Below are 20,510 nucleotides of genomic sequence, written 5' to 3' on the forward strand. Positions count from 1 at the left end.
AGGATAGACTATCCATATATATTTGGAAATTAAGAAATACACTTCTAAAAACTGTGAACCGGAAAAGAAGACATAATGAAAATTAGGGAATATTTCGACTGAATGATGAGAAAATATGACTGGAATGCAGCTTATTAGATGGAAATCAGTAACTTTAAATGCATATATTAGAAAAGAAGAAAGGCTGAAAGTTAATGAGCTCTTCCATTTCAGGAAGAAAAAATAAGAGCAGAATAAAATAGAGGGCAGGAAGAAATAAAAGCAGGGACAGGAATTAATGGATAAGAAAACAGACATACAATAGAGAAGATCAAGGAATCAAAAAAGAATTCTTTTTAAATCTAAAAAAAAAGAGAGGGAGAGAAACTTTTAATGGCTCGACTAAGAAAAAAGAGAAATCATAAATAACTGAAGTATGGAATGAAAAGCAAAAAGGACATGACTGCTGATATTGTTGACATTAGATAGATAAAAACATACAAGGAAATGTTTTATGCAAATAAATTAGAAAATATAGTTGAAATGGGCAAGTTCCCAGAAAACTATGACTAACATAAGAAATAGAATACATGAATAATCCTTTAACAGTTAAATAAATTTGATCAGTAATAGGCACTTCAGAAAGACTTTATTTCCATTTGGCATCCCTGGCATGTTCTTTTAAAATGTTCAAGCAAGGCATCCTACATTTCCTAATATTTTCCCAGAGAATAGAAAAAGAAAGGACATTGCCACTCATTTTATGAGGGTAGCATAACGTTGATATAAAAACTTGATCAAATACAAAGGAAATTTACAGACCAGTCTCATTACTGAACATAGATGCCGAAATTTGAAAGGACTAATTAAGATAAGGAACCCAGCAAATATGTCTCATGATAATGTTGGGTTTTCCCAGGAATGGAAGAGGTTTGGTTTAATATTCAATGTAATTCACTGTATCACTATATTCAGAGATTTAAGAAAGAAAAATGACATAGTTATTTCAATAAATTCAAAATAAATTTGGTACTCAGCCTTAAAAAAAAAAGAAAGAAATGTTGCCGTTTGTGACAATGTGGATGGACCTGGAAGGTATTATGCTTTGTGAAGTAAGTCAGACAGAGAAAGACAAATACTGTATGTTTTCACTTATAAATAAAATCTAAAAAATAAAATAAATGAATACAACAAAACAGAAACAGACTTACAGAGAACAAACTAGTAGTTACCAGAGGGAAGATGGGTGGGAGGATGAGCAAAATGTGTGAAGGGGATTGAGAGGTACAAACTACTAGGTATGAAATAAGCTACAAGGTTGTAATCTACAGCACAGGAAATATAGTCAATATTTTATAATAGCTTTGTATGGAGTATAGTCTATAAAAATATTGAATTATTGTGTTGTACACCTGAAATGCAATATTGTAAATCAAATATAAATAAACTGATTGATTTGGTAAAATTCAATATCTTTGCATGGCAGGAAAACACCCCTAGCAAGCTAGACATAGAATGAACTTCCTTAATGTGATAAGCAGTATTTCTCTTAAAGAATACAGCAAACATATTTAATGATGAAACTTGGAATGTGTTCCCATTTAGATTGGATGTGTCAAGGATGCTCACTCTGACCACCAATTTTCAACATCATAATTGAGGTCCTAGCTAAGCCAATAAGGCAAGAGCAAGAAAAAAGAAAGCAATAAGGATTAGAAAGGAACAAAACTACCTTTATCTATAGATGATATATTTGTATATGTAGAACATTTCCAGATAAATTATAATTACAAAGTTTAGCGATGTTGTTAGATAACAGAGTCAATATACAAACATCAATTGTGTTTCTATATGCCTACAAGAAATAAAACTTTTAACTAAGGATATCATTTACAATAGCACCAACACTATGCAATATGAATAAATCTTAACAGGCTGTATGTAAGACCTTGGTCTTATCTAGTGAACAGTTGAGGAACCCAGTAGAAAAATGTAAGTCTCTGTTTGCTTTCTTTTCAGGCTTAAATCTAGGAAATATACACTGTTTAAATTCAGTATGCTTACCCCGGGGTGGGGGGCGCTATGCATTTTGTCCAAAATACCATAGAATAACATCCTAAAATAGTTGTTTGCAGTATTATTTTTGGAGTAAATTGATCACATCAAAATAGAATATCTTGGTAATAGAGATTTGGGGCTTGTTCAGTCTGAGTCTTTATCTAATAGTAAGTCTTTTCTGTAGCATTCTTGAAAGCATCCTCTGGTGGGAGTTAATTCACTTTTCTGCCTGAAATTTCCACTCATGGGAACTAGTACTGAATCATTTCACAGAGATTTTTTTAAGTACATATTTACCAAGTACCATGAGAGCTACCTTTACTTTGTCAAATTTAGGACATCATCAGTTGTAAGATGCATCATTTCTTCATGTTCTACTAAATAAAAAAGTCACTTTTCGACTGACACACCATTGATTTTAACATGCATCTTGAGTATAGAGGTTTTTAAACGTTTTTAAAAGCAGTTTATGATTTATAAAACATTTCTACAGAAATATTTCTCGTGTTTTACAGTTTAGAAATATTACTGAGAAAATCTGTCTTTAATTTTTCAGGTCTATCATGCTTCCTTTCGTTTTCTTCCTTCATAATTTAAGCATCCCTAAATTAGTTCCTTTTTTTGGTTTTCCATTTATTTTGCCATCCTGGTCATTTTCCAGGATGCCTTGTAGTTTATCAGTAACCTGCTTAATACTGAATATGATGCAAACTTCAAAAAGAAAATTGTAAAATCTTAATATTAGTTTATCCACAAAGTAGAATACTCAGTTCATGAACTAGAGTTTTGTTAATAAGATTTTCAGTAATTTTTTTCCTTAAAACAAGGCAAAATTGTTGTGTTTTAATTTTTACAAGCAGGTTTAAATTTTATATATCATACTTTTCACAGCAAAAATTTCTCCCCATTGACACTTATTTACTCGTTTTTAAAATTGAGGTTAAAGATGCTACTTTTTTTAAAGTTAACATTTTTTGTAACCAGTATAAACAGGATTGTAATACACGTCTCTTCTAATTATTCTTTTCATCTCTACAAATCATTGCAAAACAAATCTGCTGGGCTTCCCTGGTGGCGCAGTGGTTGAGAGTCTGCCTGCCGATGCAGGGGACACGGGTTCGTGCCCCGGTCTGGGAAGATCCCACATGCCGCGGAGCGGCTAAGCCCGTGAGCCATGGCCACTGAGCCTGCGCATCCAGAGCTTGTGCTCCGCAACGGGAGAGGCCACAACAGTGAGAGGCCCGCGTACTGCAAAAAAAAAACACAAAAAAACAAATCTGCTCATTATTTTAACCTGGGACTATTTCTAAATGACGAGGTGTTTACTTGTTTTAGAAGTGAATATTTACATTTGAATATTTAATTTTTTTTTTTTACAATCATGTAATTCCTGGTAGTCATTGTGTGACTTCTTGCTGTGTTGTATATATTGCCTAGTTCAACTTAATTCATCTAAAGGAAAAAATGACACCTCATAGTATGTTAAATTTATAATTATCTGATTCATATAGAATTTATGGCTTTTGATTATTGTAAAATTAAGCTTTTTTAGTAGTTAATATACTTTTCTGTCTTTAATTAAACACAGGTTTTGAGAGTATTTTAGAAGGGCTTTATGGACCACGGCTACGAAGAGACCTCAGTTTATTTGAAGGTAATGTTTCTTTAAATTTTATTTAAAAATTTTAATCTTCTGTCCATTTTACAAATGAAAAATGGTTGTTCTATACTAACTTTGTATTAAAATGAATTTGTGATCTCATTTAATTAGAAAATATTTTTAAATAAGTAAATAAAATGATCTAAATATTATTTCTATTACATAATGTAATAATGATAATTACAAAATTTAAAACAAAATTTCTATTATTACATTATTATATAATCTTTAAAAAACTTTTAGTACATTGATCAAAGTAGAAAACAAAGCTTGTTTTTGGCTTAATGGTAAAATTTAATTTTTGTTATTTTAAACATTATGTGCCCTGACTTATTCTTAAAGAGGCCTTAAAAAGGTTCAGTTAAATAAATATCTCCTGTTGCTTATGATATAGGCAGCCTGGAACTCAGATTGTCATTCTGAGATACGCCGCCATGTGTGTTCAGAGTTTTAATACTATTTGTTATTTCTTATGGCCTCCTCTTCCAAACACTCTAGCATAAATCCTGGTGGAAGGTTTGATCTATGCTATAATTGCTATAATATAGTTTAGTTTTTTTATTACTTGCTTGGAAATGTAGAGCACTAGGAGAGAACATTTTTGTAGACATTTGAAATTTTATAGTACAGCTCATTCACAAAATGGGCAGTGCTAGTATAGATTTTCTACTTTGATTTTGGTACAATTATTTCTGAATCTCGTACCTGTTCAGTTTTATATGCTAATAACTCTTTTAGCTTCTATTCTTCTCTGGTACTTTCCATTCTACAAAGACCCAAGGTATCTTGTATAAATAAATCTTTTGAGTTGAGGCAATCAAAAGTTTTCTACTTATTCTTTTTTTTTTTAATTAATGTTGAGCAGGATAATTGAGTTATGAACCATAGAGCTGGTATCTATGAAAGATCATTTGTGCCAACCACCCACGTTCAGTCAGATAAATGATATCCATGCAGAACATGACTTTTAGGATGGAGACTCTAAAACATGCCTTATTCTAGTGTATTATCATTCTTATGGCTAAGAGCTTTCTCTTTTATCTCTTAACTGTACTCATTTTTCGTTTTATCGTAGTTTAACACTGCATTAAATATTTTTACCTGATATATTTATAAACACTACTAATTGTAGTTTCACCTATTTTTCTGAGCATGTAAATGAAGAAAGGAAAAATCCGAAGAAACAAGAATTTAACCTGTGCTTGATATTTCTTCAACCTTTCTTTTTAAACCTGCTGTCCTCATTCAGATCAGAAGTCAGCATTATACTTAATTGCCTTCTGATAACCCAAGTTGCAACTTGTAACTCTAAGCGTCTTGCTTCCCTCACTGTCATTTATTTATTTATGTAGTTATGTGTGTATATATTTATGTCTTCGGAAATTAGTTTATTACATAAAGGGCAGAATGTCCTAATGAAATAAATTCTTGTATTTTATATTTAGACTAGTATTTCCTTAGCATACAAGTAACACATGTTCATTTTTGGAAATTAGAGAATACAAATAAATCAGAAAGAAAAAAATTACTCCTAGTTCTATGACCCACAGATAACCTTCACCATTTTTATATAAATTTAAAATATATGTTTAGATGTATTTATTCTTTTATTAAAGTAGTACATACTGTATATACAGTGTATATAGTTTTTTGTGCCTACTGATTTTGTTCACTGGTGTATCATTTGGGTATATAAAGTTCTGGATCATCATTCTTAATGGCAGCACAGTATTACATTGTAGATCTATGGTAATTAATTTAATTAATTTAATACCCTGTTGCTTATACCTCATTCCATTTATTCTTTTAATTCTAATAGATCTTGTACCTTATATCCTCTTTTGTTCTTTTTTTGGTGGGAGGATTTACAAAATTAGCTAAGCTTTTGGTGGGAGGATTTACAAAATTAACTAAGCTTTGGAACTTAGCTTCTTCTCACACATAGGCACATATTGATGTTGCCCTTTTTCACCCCAGACGTTCTAACTTTTCTCCAGGTTTCTTAGGTAAATTCTTCCTCCTTTTCTTTGCTCTTTTGAATTAAAAAAAAAAGGTTTCTAATCAAAGTTTCAGGCTTAAGAGGGATAATATTAATTGTAGTAATAAATCTGTATCTGTGCAAAGATAAAGACAGCCATACATTTTGAAGGAAGGTTACAACAGAGCTATCAAAGTGTAGAGCCTTTGAAAAGGCATATAGAAGCTATCCATTATAGACATCTCCAGCTTTTTCTTATCCTCTTCTTAAATAAGTGTGCTTTCTTTGTTATCATTGTTTAAAATGGTTAAATATTTAGATGTTAGGACTACCAAGTGTAGGTATTTCTCATTATACAAATCTGTATGCAAGAATCACATAGGTGAGTGTATGTTTCTAGATAAATCATTGGAAATCTGAACCCTTGTTACTCACTTTCCAAAACTCAGGAACTAGATGAATTGGCTAGCCAAGGGATCCTTGTATATTACTCTAAATTATTTTTATTATAAAATTAAATGCATAGTATTTTTATTTTATAATACATTTAAGTTAAATAGACTGCATTGCCAATCTGCTACTGCTTCTGTGGAAAAATGTACTCTAAAATTCATAGTGCTACCTTGAAAGTCAACTTTGCCATACAGTGTGTTTTTAATTTTAAGGCTTTTTATCATCTGTATTAGTGTTTTGAGAAGTTTATATTTTAATTCTTGAAATCTATTCAGAGTCACCTCCAGATTGAATGGTTTTGAAAGCTTTTGAGTGTTGCTAATTTTTAATTTGTTGGAAACAAAAGCTTTCTGTCTTCTTTGATCTGTTCTTAGGACTTTTTGTCCTTTTGAGGAAAACATAACTATTATTTCTTTTTGGAGTAAAGTCTCCAAAGAAACTTTGAATGTCATCAATTTTTATGTACTCCTTGAAAAGTTCCCCATACCCTATGCCTCTCTTCTACCAACCCAGAATTCACTTTTCCTGCTATCACATGACTTTTAAGCAGAAATTCACTCTTGTTTTCTGCTTTAGTCAATCCTTTCTCATGTCTTATTGGGGAACCAGTTTCTTTCATTTGTAGGATTGTCTGATTTACTTGCCCTGACTATGGATATTTACAAAATATGAAAAGAGTACAATAGGCAGGCATAAAGTGGCTGATAGATCCTTGTTGGTTTTTCCCTAGCTCTGTCCACATTTCAAAGAGAAATTATATCAGAGGTGTGCAAGCGATTGCATCGTGGCCAAATCCAGCTCACTGACTGTTTTTGAATGGCCTGTGAGCTAAGAATGGTTTTTATGTTTTTAAATAGTTGAAAAAAATCAAAAGAAGATTTAATATTTTGTGGCTTGTGAAAACTATATGAAGTCCATATTTAATGCCCGATTAGTACAGTTTTATTGGAAACAGCCCCTCTTATTTGTTGACATATTGTCTATGGCTACTTTTGTCCTTCAACAGTAGAGTTGAATGGTTGTGACAGAGACCATATATCCTGCAAAACCTAAAATATTTGCTCTCTGGCTGTTTATATTATAGTAAAGGTTTGCTAATCCCTGACTTATACCACTGACCAACATTTAATATTTTTGGCTTAATATCCTTTTTTTCCCCCAACTGTTAACACTATGATGATGGAGCAAACAAAACTACTTTTTAATAAGATTTATTGGATGACATATTTTGAATGCTTATTTTGTGTTAGGAACTGTGATGAGCAATGAGGAAAGAAAAATGAATAGGTAGTATCTCTTCCTACTAGGAACCCATACCCTAGTATTAACTAAAAAATGAGTAGCTTTCTAATATGAATTGATGCTTATTTATATTAAAACCAGAGAATCTAATACTATTTTATAGTTAGTTATATAAGTTATATTAGCTTTCCTCAATGTGTACACAGAGACTTATCCAAGTGTACAGGCATACCTCAGAGGTATTGCAGGTTCAGTTCCAGACCACTGCAATAAAGAGAATAATGCAATAGAGTGAGTCACATGAATTTTTGGTTTCCCAGTGCATATAAATTTTTTGGTTTCTACAGTTATGTTTACACTATACCGTAGTCTATTAAGTGTGTAATAATAGCATTATGCTAAAAAACAATGTATGTACCTTAAGTTAAAAAAGACTTTATTGCTAAAATATGCTAACCGTCACTTGAGCCTTTGGCAAGTTGTAATTGTTTTGCTGGTGGAGGGTCTTGCATTGATGTTTATGGCTGCTGACTCATCAGGGTGTTGGTTGCTGAAGATTAGGATGGCTGTGGTGATTTCTTAAAATAAGACAACAATGAAGTCTGCCACACTGATTGACTCTTCCTTTCACAAACAATTTGTAGCATTCAGTGCTATTTGGTAGCATATTACCCACAGTAGAACTTCTTTCACAATTGGAGTCAGTCCTCTCAAAACCTGCCGTTGTTTTATCAACTAATTTTATGTGATATTCTAAATCCTTTGTTGTCATTTCAACAGTCTTCCCAGCATCTTACCAGGAGTAGATTCTATCTCAGGAAACCACTTTCTTTGCTCATCCATAAGAAGCAACTCCTCATCCTTTGAAGTTTTATCATGAGTTTGTAATGATTCAGTCACATTTTCAGGCTCCACTTCTAATTCCAGTTCTCTTGCTATTTCCATCACATCTGCAGTTACCTCCTCCACTGAAGTCCGGAGCCCTTCAAAGTCATCCATGAGGGTTGGAATCAGCTGCTTCAAAACTCCTGTTAATGTTGGTATTTTGACCTCTTCCCATGAATCATGGATGTTCTTCATGGCATCTAGAATGGTGGATCCTTTCCAGAAGGTTTTCAGTTTACTTTGCCCAGATCCATCAGAGGAATCACTATGTATGGCAACTATAACCTTATGAAATGTTTTTCTTAATGATTCCTGGTCAGTGGGCTGCAGAGTGGATATTGTGTTGGCAGGCATGAAAACAACATGAATCTTGTTGTACATCTCCATCAGAGCTCTTAGGTGATCAGGTGCATTATCAACAAGCAGTCACATTCACATTTTGAAAGGAATTTTTTTTTCTGAGCAGTAGGTCTCAACAGTGAGCTTAAAATATTCAGTAAACCATGTTGTCAACAGATGTGCTGTCATCCAGGCTTTGTTGTCCCATTCATAGAGCACAGGTAATGTGGTAAATGAGGACTTTTGGAATGGTAAATGAGCATTGGCTTCAACTTCAAGTTGTCAGCTGCATTAGCCCCTAACAAGAGAGTCAGTCTCTCCTTTGAAGCTCTGAAACCAGTCATTGACTTCTCCTCTTTAGCTATGAAAGTCCCAGATGGCATCTTCTTCCTATATGCGACTGATTTGTCTGAATTTTAAATCTGCTGTTTAGTGTGGCCATCTTCATTGATTATCTTAGGTAGATCTTCTGGATAACTTGCTGCAGCTTCTACATCAGCACTGTTGCTTTACCTTGCACTTTTATGTTATGGAGATGGCTTCCCTCCTTAAACGTCATGAACCAATCTCTGCTAGCTCCAAACTTTTCTCCTGCAGCTTCTTCATCTCTCTCAGTTTTCAATGAAGAGAATTAGGGCCTTGCTCTGGATTAGGCTGTGGCTTAAGGGAATGTTGTGGCTGGCTATCCACTAAAACTTTCTTATCATTCATGTGTTCACTTTTAATTTCCTTTAAGAACTTTTCCTTTGCATTCACAGCTTGACTGTTTGGCACAAGTGGCCTAGCTTTCAGCCTGTCTCAGCTTTTGATATGCTTTCCTCACTAAGCTTAATCATTTCTAGCTTTTGATTTAAAGCGAGAGACTTGCTGCTACTCCTTTCACTTGAACTCTTAGAGGCCACTGTAGGGTTATTAATTGGCCTAATTTCAATATTGTTGTGTTTCAGGGAATAGGGAAGCCCAGCAAGAGGGAGAGATGTTGGGGACAGGCCAGTTGGTGGAGCAGTCAGAACACACACACAAAGAATATACAATGGAAAAAAGACTGTCTCGTCAGCAAGTGGTACTGGGAACGTTAGACAGCCGCATGCAAATTAATGAAGTTAGAACACGTCCTCACACCATACACAAAAATAACTCAAAATGGCTTAAATACTTAAATATAAGAAATGACACCATAAAATTCCTAGAAGAGAACATAGGCAAAACATTCTCTGACTTAAATCCTACCAGTGTTTTCTTAGGTCAGTCTCCCAAGGCAATAGGAATAAAAGCAAAAATAAGCAAATGAGACCTAATCAAACTTAAAAGCTTTTGTACAGCAAAGGGAACCATAAGCAAAACGAAAAGACGACTTAGACAGAGTGGGAGAAAATATTCGCAAATGATGTGACCGACAAGGGCTTAATTTCCACAATACACAAACATCTTATATAACTCAACAACAACAACAAAAAAAACCCAGTTGAAAACTGGGTAGAACACCTAAATAGATATTTCTCCAAAGAAGACATACTGTTGGCCAACAGGCACATGATAAGATGCTCAGCATCACTAATTATTAGAGAAATACAAATCAAAACTATAATTATGTACCACCTCAGACCAGTCAGACTTTTTTCTTAAAAAGTTACAATTAACAAATGGCTGGAGAGGGTGTGGAGAAAAGGGGGAACCTTCCTATACTGTTGCTGGGAATGTAAGTTGGTGCAGCCACTGTGGAAAACAGTATAGAGGTTCCTCTAAAAACTAAAAATAGAGTTGCCATATGATTCTGCAGTCCTACTCCTCGGCATACATCCAGACAAAGCTATAATTCAAAAAGGCACATGCGTCCCTATGTCCATACCAGCACTATTCACAATAGCCAAGACAAGGAAGCAACCTAAATGTCTATTGACAGATGAATGGATAAAGAAGATGTGGTACATATATACAACGGAATATTACTCAACCATAAAAAAGAATGAAATAATATTATTTGCAGCAACATGGATGGACTTAGAGATTATCATACTAAGTGAAGTCAGAAAGGGAAAGACAAATACCATATGATATCACTTATATGTGGAATCTAAAATATGACACAAATGAACTTATCTATGAAATAGAAACAGACTCACAGACATAGGGAACAGACTTGTGGTTGCCAAGAGGGAGTGGGTGGGGGAGGGGGAGGGATTGGGAGTTTGGGGTTAGCAGACGCAAACCACTATATATAGAATGGATAAACAACAAGGTCCTATTGTATAGCCCAGGGAACTATATTCAATATCTTGTGATAAACCATAATGGAAAAGAATCTTAAAAAGAATATAAATATGTATAACTGAACCACTTTGCTGTACAGCAGAAATTGACACAACATTGTAAATCAACTCTACTTCAATTAAAAAAAGAACACACATAGAACATTGATTAAGTTTGACAACTTATATCGGCACAGTTCTTGGACCCCAAAGCAGTTATAATAGTAATGTCAAAGATCACTGATCACAGATCACCATAGCAAATATAATAATGAAAAAGTTTGAAATGTTGTGAGAATTACCAAAATGTGTGACACAGAGACACAAAGTGAATAAACGCTGTTGGAAAAATGGCATTGATAGACTTGCTCAGCACAGTGTTGCCACAAACCTTCAATTTGTAAAAAAATGCAATATCTGCAAAGTGCAGTAAAGCAAAGTGCAATAAAACAATAAAACTGGCTTATACGGTTGGACTACAGTTTGTTCACCTATTTGAAAGACCTGCTCACTTCCTAGGTTTGGCAATTATGAATAAACCTGCTATAAACATATGTGTGCAAGTTTTTGTGTGAACATACATTTTTAACTCACTTGGTTAAATACCTAGGAGCACCATTGCTGGATCCTTTGGAAAGGAAAGACTCTGTTTAGCTTTGTAAGAAGCAGACTATCTTCAAGAGTGGCTGTACTATTTTGTGTTCCCACCAGCAGTGAATTTAGGTTCCTTTTGCTCTACATCCTCACCAGCATTTCATGTTGTCAATGTTTTGGACTTTAACCATTTTAATAGGTGTGTAGTGGTATCTTGTCGTAATTTGCATTTCTCTGATGGCATGTAATATAGAGCACCTTTTCATATGCCTGTTTACTATCTGCATATCGTCTTGGGTGAGGTGTCTGTTCAGACAGGCTTTGGCATCAAGAATGAGTTAGGAAATATTTCCTCTGCTTCTGTATTCTGGAACAGATTATAGAGAAACCATTTGGGCTGGTGCTTTCTGTTTTGGAAGGCTATTAATTATTGATTTGATTTCTTTGATAAATGCCTGTTGAGGTTACATATATTTTTGTGTGTGAGATATGGTAGATTGTGTCTTTCAAGAAATTTGTCCATTTTATCCAAATCTGTGGGAAACTAATGTTGTCCATAATATTCTTTTGTTACTCTTTTAATGTTCATAGGGTCAGTAGTGATGGCCCATCTTTCATTTCTGATATTTTCTCTTTTTTTCCTGGTTAGCCAGGCTAGAGGTTTATCATTTTATTGATCTTTAAAAAATCAGCTGATCCTAATTTTTTAAAAGGTATAGAATATAAACTGGAAGGATATATTGCAAACTATTAATCGTTATCTCTGGATGATGGGATTATGAATAGTTTTTCTTTTCTCCTTTGTACTTTCAATATAGTTAATATGTAGTTTCATAATGAAAAATTATTTTTTAATTATATTGCCTACTGTTATGTATCTTTTAACAAAGTTATAATCAGTTTTTATGACCTTAATGAAAAATCTAGTTTCAGTATTCTCCTTTTTCACTTTTCATTGAACTTTATCTTTAGGAACTCCAAATTTATTTTCTGTGGCTTGAGGGTACTGAAGAGAATAAAAACATTAAAAAGAAGTGTGATTAGTTAAAAGAAAATGAAAGTAACATCTACTGGACTTCTGTGTTTTGTGTATGTTCTTAATTAATTTTTACTACAGCCTTAAGATGCAATTATTATTATCCTCATTGTACAGTGAGGAAATTGAAGCTCAGAGAAAGTGACTAGCCCAAGGCTACATCTATCAATAGTATGTGGAAAGACCGTGGTTCACTACAAGGCTCTCTAATTTCAAAGACTGTTATCTTTCCCAGATAAATCAGGTGAATGATTGGAGCCAGACTTTGACCACAAGAATATGTATATATGGTGGAAAGGTTGATTTTTATCATTCATTTACTATCAGTTTCATATATGACATTGCCTTTTATTAATAAGGTTAGTTGTATAAGGTACATATTTTGACCCTTTTTGAGCTTATACCTTCATGTATTAAAGTTTCAAAATGAGAGACAACTTATTTTAGAGATGAATATCTGAATCATTGTCAAATTTTGTTTGAGAGATAAAATGAATGTGTTTTGTTGTAGTGCTTATTTAATTTTTATGACCTGAAAGGACAACCTGGACAGAGGGAGAAGTCTGGCCTCCAGGTGATTTTTCAAAATCGCTTTTCCTATATATAAAAAAAGTATACCATCATCATTTATTTGGACTGAAAATTAAAAGCTGCTATATACAGAGTAATTACTAAATATTTTTAAGTAAATTCATAGATTTCTGAACCCAGTAACATTTAATGGCATTTATGTAATCATTGATTATTCAATGCCATTTGTTTAACTATGTAGGCATTTATTTTAATTGAATTTCCTTGAAGAACTTCACCTAAAATAACTAAAATAAATGAGGATAATCTCAGCATGCCCAATTTTATTTTACAACTGGTAATGGTCTTAATTAACCCAAAGTTGTTGTCCCTTGAGTCAATATATTTATCACTGAAACTTTATGAAACCTTTCAGTGATTTTTCAGAAATACCTTTTCCAGACCTACCAGCTATTTTTCAAAAATCCCAATGCTGGATTCCTTTCATAGTCCCTATTCATGAGGCCATAATTTTTAAAAGCAGTAAGATTTCCTTGATCTATCAAAATTATGTTATGCTTAGCATATGAGTCAAGTTTTTGCTACAGTAATGCTACATAACAAACAGCTCCAAAATCTGTTTCATGTTTATGGGTGACCTTATTCACTGGAATCTAGGCTGTGGATGGGGATAACATCTCATGATTCCATGTTCCAGACTGAAGGATTAATGGCTTTATGGGCCAAGTTCTTCTGATGTTGGATGGTGAAAATTCAAGAGAATTGGGGAAATTTGCCATGCCTTTAAAAGCCTCTGCTTAGAATGGTATACTGTCACTTCTTCTATATTCATTTCATTGGTCAGAAAGCTGTGCCTCGCTCTCTGTAAGAGACACTGCACAGTCCTATATTCAAGAGTGTGAATCTATGCTTCTGTTGTACTGACTGGGTGAAAGGTTGGAGAAAATTATGAACCTGCATAACTACAATTCTGGGTTTTTAACTGTATAGGTTATGTAAACCTTTTCATTTGTCAGGTTGTTTACAAAAAGTGATCAGTTTTCTTAAGCAGATATTCAATTAAAATTTGTCTTCTTCAAACTAACCTTATTAAATATATGTGTGATAGTACAGGATTTAAAAAATAATGACTAGCGACTCTACCTCGTTAATAATTCACCTCTGCATGATGTTTTGCAGTTTATGAAGTATTTTCATATTTTTAAAATTTGATCACAAATAAGTTAGGTGATGGGATCCTTATTTTACAGATGTGGAAATTAAAACGAAACCTTTGTGGCTTGGCAAGGCTACAAATAATAAGTTCCATTCCAGATTTTTGGAGACTTCAAATCCAGTCATCTTTCCATTACTCCATACTGGATCTTATGTTCCCATTCCCTCCTCTTTCCAAGCTTAAATAAATAAAAGGAATATTTCTGGAGCACTGCCAAAATCAAAGGAAGCTATCACTGTACTCTTTATATTCCAGCAAATTATATTATCTTCTATTCTGACCTATATATCTGGATTAATGCAAGAGTATCCCACGGGCTAAACCTAAGTAGTATTTATTCATTATCATTCCAGAAGGATGAGTTTGTTTCCTGTGTAGTTTAGCAGAAAACATGTATTCAATTTCATTATGTATTTCAAAAGTATAAGAGAAATTACTGTGGTATACCAGTGCTTTTCAAATTAGTTCCAATGTAGCTGCCTCAGATGATAATAGTTTATGTATTTGAGGTTCTGTGTATGAATTTATTTGGGACAAGAAATTGGAGGGAATTTCTATTGCAAGGAGTAAATTTGAAAAATCACTGTCTATACCAAGTACAGTTAGGATGGCAATGTTATTATATCTTCATAAAATTCCTTCATTAGAAAATGTTTTCCACGAACTCACTAATATATTACAACAGTTGGATTATAAGGAACATTCTTGTGAAAAAAATCCATGTTTGGTATTGAATAATATAACTTGTTTACTTGCTTTTTGCTCTCACTCTTGCAACAAAGCCTTTAGCACGTAATGAAAATCTGATCTGACTTCTTAGCAGTGGATTTCTACTTTTTTCTTGGATAGCATTCCATATTCTCAAATCTGTAGGCTTTTCTGGTGCTTTATTCCATTTCTCTGTTTTATGTTGTCTTTCACGATGTGCAAAATTTATTCCTTTATCCCCATATCTCCCTGTTTGTTCTGACTTCTTTCATAGTGAAAATAAAAATTAATAGACAATGATAAATTGAATCCTTCAGAAGGCTAGATGATACTTAAAATTCTATTGTTGGAAAATTAATTTATAACCAGCTCATTGTTCTTGCTACTTTGTCTGATAATAGTGCAAAATTACTCTCTGTATTTCTTTCTAGATGTCACCAGTTTAATTTTGGGGGGGCCTTTTCCCCTTACTATTGCAGCTAGCTTTTTTATATGAGCCATTGCTATGGCGAGTGGTAATTTTATTTGTTTTAATAAAGTTAGTGTATTTAATCAATATTTTTCCCTCTTTTGAAGACTGTGAACCAGAAGAGCTGACTGACTGGTCTATGGATGAAAAATGTTCATTTTGTAACCTACAGAGAGAAGCAGTCAGTGTAAGTTTTAGTGCTATGAAATTATGTCTAAACTAATTGCACAATTGTAACACAATTTTTTAAACTTAATTTGTTCTGAGAATTTGTGACTTACAGTGAAATTTAAATACTTGATTTTGGTAATGAGAAGAATATTTTAAAGTCTTATGTTAGAAGTCTAACATTTAGCTTAACTTGCAGGTAAAAATCCCAACAACATTCTCATCTTTTTTGCTCATTTCACATTTCTTTCTTAAAGCTCTTTGACTCATAAAGTTCAGTTCAGATCTGTTTTGTATTTAGGTAGACACGGGTGAGCCGAGTTTGGTCTGAGACCACCCTGTAGTCTGATTTCTTAGGAATCAGTGGTTGGAGGATAATGTAGTACTACGTTTTAGCCTTTTACTTTCTCATGAAGTCTTTTGGATATCATAATTATCTCCTGTGAAATGATTAATTATTAGTTTCTACTGTAAACAGGGCATAAAATAGACAAGCAGCATCTTCTTGCATGGTGGGAAGTCCTAATTCTTTATGTACTGTTGTGGGAAGGGCTGAGAAGAAATGGGAATTTGAGAACTTGCACCCATTTTGGTCAGATTAGTGGATAAACATATCTGCTTTGTTCTTAAAACTCTCATTACTGGCATGTTATATAGTGAGTTTATTTAACAATATATTTTATCTGCCCCCACCCCCTTTTTGACAATAGTTTTGCTAAGGAATAAGGCTAGTTTGTCCCTCTATCAAAGATAAATTTCTTTTTTCCCGACTCCTTTCTCAAATCTTATGTTCTGTATATAATTTGACATATTTAAAAGATAAAAAAATAAACAGAATTTTTTTGCCATTTTAAATGGAGCCCCATGTTTAAATAAAAAGTGATTTTTTTATGTTGTTTTCTTCTAATTTTAGGATTGTATACCATCTCTTGATTCTTCACAGTCGACACCAACAGAGGAACTATCATCTCAGGGCCAGTCCAACACTGAAAAGATTGAATGCCAAGCAGAAAATTACCTAAATGCACTCTTTCGAAAGAAAGGTAATATTGATATACTTTGTCATTTAAAATTTGCAATAGACATCTAAAATGTTTGAATTTTCTCTCACACAAGTTTTTAATATGTCAATCTCTACTCCATTCTTGATTATTTCCTTCTTTGTCCTTAGTTTTTCTTCATATTTTTAGGGACATTAGGATTTGCAATCACTGTAGAGCTGTCTTCTATTAGGCTTTCCTTTTCACCATTCTATTCTCAAATCTCTCCCTGACTTTATTTTCTTAATCTACTATAGGCAGAAGAAAATTTTATATGCTTCTGGTCTTCCTTATTTTGTTTCTGACTTCAAAAGTTCTTTTGTGTTCAATAAGTGATAGATATAATATATTGCAAAGCTGTTTTTAGAAATGTAACAGTTAAATCATTTATCAGCCAGGTCGGTAGTATATTTGCTGGCTTGAGATTTCAGTGTTTCTTTGATAGCTTGAATGTGCTTACTTGACATTACAATGTCAGTGTTGTTCTTTGCTTCCTGTCTATCTAAACATTAAATCCAAATTAGGGCTGTTTTCACTTGTTTTCTTGCTTTGATACACATGTATCAGGCAGAAGTTATTTTTATATCTTAAGTTACTTGAGAAAAATACAGAAATATAGACCCTTCCATTTTTTGTTCTTGGCCATTTGCGCAGTAGTAAAGTGTCTTAATTTTTATCACATAGACCTTTGGAATAAGTCATGGTGCAGGGGGAATGAAGGATGGTGGTGGGAGGATCACTGTACCTCCCAGCTTCCTGAGATTGGGGAAAACATTACTGTATTTTCATCTAAGTATTGATAGTGCTTTTACTCCTCTTTTGAATTAGGTAACATCAGATATTTTCTGTTAAAACAGATGACTTACAGGTTTTAATCTATAATGTTGAATATAGTCCTCACCTTTGAGAAAGGAAGCTTTTGTTTAGTCTTACTGTTACGAGTTCTTTTATGTGTTGAAATATGAAAATCCTCTGATGAGAAGAACCATTAGTATATTAAAAGGCCTAAAGTTAAGAACTATATATTTTTTTAAGTGCAGGGGACTGAAAATCTTTTCCTGTGTGTTACCAAAGTACTTAGTATTGAGAAATTGGCAGTATCTTTAAAAAACAAATTGTTTTCTTAAAATTTTCTTTATGAACCAATATAAAAATTATTTACATGATTTCTTTAAGAATTTTATATTAACTTAGAAAATTTTATTCTGTCTTTATATTTACATTTATAAGAATTATGTTATCAGACTTACATCACTAAGAGAGCTGGAGAAAATGTATGCATTTACACACATGCATGCAGTAAGTTTCACTCACCTTAGAACTTACTCAGTCGCCTCCTCCTTTGAATAATTTGTAATGGTAGTAGGTAGAAATTAATCAATAATAATGACTTTTAGTATTTGATAGTATGGAGTTAGCCTGTGCTCCATTGCCCTGTTAAGAGTAATCAGTAAAAACTTGGTACTATTTCAGCTGATTCAAGCATCTGGGTCTCCAAGAGGTCTCCTACCAATGGTTGGGTGAGTGTTCATGGATATTTAGTGACCTCTCCATTTGGGGATTTTTTTGGTTTTCTTCAAGATCTTTGAAGGATCACAGAGTTTTTAAATGAAAGATTCTTATTAGTAGTATTTTTGCTTTACTTCAGGTCTTCAGTATTTTTGTCTTTGTTAATTTCTTTATTTGTAGTCCCTCATCACTTTCCAGATTTAATTAAACATAAGGACTTCTCTACTTGTTTACTTGGTTTTGTTTCTGTTGTTTGTTTTTAATTTCTTTGAATGAAATCATTTTCGAGATTTCCAATATGGTCTGAGCAGGATGAGACTAGAAGATAATAACAGTATCTTTTAAATGGTTTTAACTCCTTTGTTTGTGTATTTGTTTATTTATTTAGTAAGTTCTTTTAACTTTACTTTGAAATAAAAGGCAAAAAATGTGTTTTTAAAGATAGGAAATTCCGAGTATTCGGAAGCAAATAAAATGCTAATAAAGCATCTTGTTAGTGAAGTTTTTATTTGATTCCTGAAAATTTCTCAAACTTGGTCATTTATAGGAGTGCTGCATATTAATAGCGTTAGTATTACTGATACTTTAAATCTGTTGCTTAGTTTGAGGAGCATAAGCATGTGATCATCTTGCCAAAACGTAGAGAAATCTTCTAATATCCCTATTGTAGCTTGTTTATTATCTTTCTTAACTATAGTTTTATGGAAGTTGATGATGTAAGCTGCTGTTATTGAGAACGCACACTTAGGATAATTAAGATGGTTGATGTCATCAATTATGATTGAACACTAAGTCCGTTTTGTGACTTACCTCATTTAATCTCAAAACACTGTTAAGAGATAGGTACTCTTGTTATCGCTTTAACAGACTGAGATAATGAAGCTCAGAGAAGTTTTGTGTTGTGAACGTTTGAATCCTTGGAAGGAATTTTAAAAGGTCAAAGATTTTCTATGTGAGGAACACTTAGATTCTAAGTATTAAGTAGAAAATCATTCCTGTTCTCTACTACTTAGCAGCCTAGAATTAGTATTATTTTAATTGAATTAGGCAGGCTAGAGAGGACCTATGAGACATACAGAGCATTCCATCTTTGCTTTATATGAACATGAACAGCTTTAGTGATTAGTTCCCTTATAGTATTTAATAATTGGAGAAAACTTATTACTTAATCTAAATACAGTTTGGACTATCCCTTATAATTAGAAGCCAGTCAAAAATACTCTTGGAGGGTTGAGTAAGTACAGTCAGGGGAGTGGATATTTTAGTGCAGAGATGAACTTTTAACTAATTTTATACATTCTTTACTTTAGAAATGTTTCAAAATTGAGTTCCTTCTAGAGGTTAACCTAGACAATTATCTAGAATGCTAGAGTAGAATGAAACCTCCATGATAGTAGGGACTTCTGTTTTGTTAATTGCAGAATCCTCAGTATCTGGAATAGTACTTGTCACATCTTAGATCTTCAGTAAGTATTTTTGAATGAATAAATGAGTACTAAGATAAACTGTCCATATATCTTCCAGTTTCTCTACATATTCAGTGGTATTAGTACTTATTTGTTTTATTTGAAGAAGAAAATTATTTAGCGTGTATGTATTGTTTATCTTTTCCTACTTTGTACTTAAGTATACTGCTGTGTATAGCCTGAATATCAGTCAGTTTATTTGTTTTGAAATGTGGGTAAACATAGGCATATAGATATAAAATGCCTTTTCTGAAGCTGTCCCCATAGGATATGAACTAAACTGTTTTGACTTTGGCTTCACATTCTCTGATCACCTGAAGCAGTGTAAATCACTGGCTTACGATTCAGGAAGATATCTCATCTTTTATTTTTCAGTTAAAGAAGGCTACTTGACTAAATTGGACAGATAGTATGCACGTTGTAGCTGAATGAATCATACTGCTAAGTGTATATAACAAAATAAAGCCCTCCTTCATCAAAATATAATGTTTTTCCTACTTTATCTTTTACCCCCCCACACACACATTGAGCATTCATGTAACTACTATTCTGGCCTTTTCTTTTCGAAGACCTTGGTATATAGTTGAAAGCTGCTATTAACCAACCTTTCCCCCTTAAATTAATTGTTAGCTAGGTTTTATATAAAGTTTTTCATGGCTCTTTTGAACACAGATCCTTTTCCTTTTAAACTTTTAATTTTTAAGCTCTATAATACTGCATGAAATAAATATTAATACTGCTTATTAATTAATTGGATTATGACTGATACTAAAAACGTTTGACTTCTTAGAAACAGGAGTGTTAAGATTGCTTTTCTCTAAATGCAGGTATCCTAGAATGACTATGTAAATTTGACCTGATTCATTCAGGCCCTAAGCATTTCTTATACAAATGTGCCTTTGTGATAACACGTGGTCATACATTGACTTT

The 20,510-nt window shown here is 33.0% G+C and overlaps 1 protein-coding gene across 14 annotated transcripts in view; it reads left to right on the plus strand.

The window, feature by feature from the left end:
• Positions 1-20,510, plus strand: part of LCORL (ligand dependent nuclear receptor corepressor like) — a 166,812-nt gene that overhangs the window by 46,781 nt on the left and 99,521 nt on the right. For 9 of the 14 annotated variants that reach the window (XR_003432186.1, XM_027103263.1, XM_027103271.1 and 6 more), the window contains exons 2-4: positions 3,626-3,691; positions 15,505-15,584; positions 16,479-16,608. Coding sequence is in view for 10 of the 14 variants with exons in the window: in XM_027103263.1 (XP_026959064.1) it covers positions 3,626-3,691; positions 15,505-15,584; positions 16,479-16,608 (276 nt within the window). In the remaining 4 variants the exon portion in view is untranslated. Of the gene's footprint in view, positions 1-3,625; positions 3,692-12,984; positions 13,048-15,504; positions 15,585-16,478; positions 16,609-18,078; positions 18,126-20,510 lie in introns of those variants that run through there. The other 5 variants (XM_027103275.1, XM_027103268.1, XM_027103269.1 and 2 more) reach the window with 3 other exon arrangements.

Source organism: Aethalodelphis obliquidens, unplaced genomic scaffold (assembly GCF_003676395.1).
Source record: "Aethalodelphis obliquidens isolate GAN/ISIS:26980383/991018 unplaced genomic scaffold, ASM367639v1 scaffold6, whole genome shotgun sequence".
Classification (NCBI taxonomy): Eukaryota; Metazoa; Chordata; class Mammalia; order Artiodactyla; family Delphinidae; genus Aethalodelphis; species Aethalodelphis obliquidens.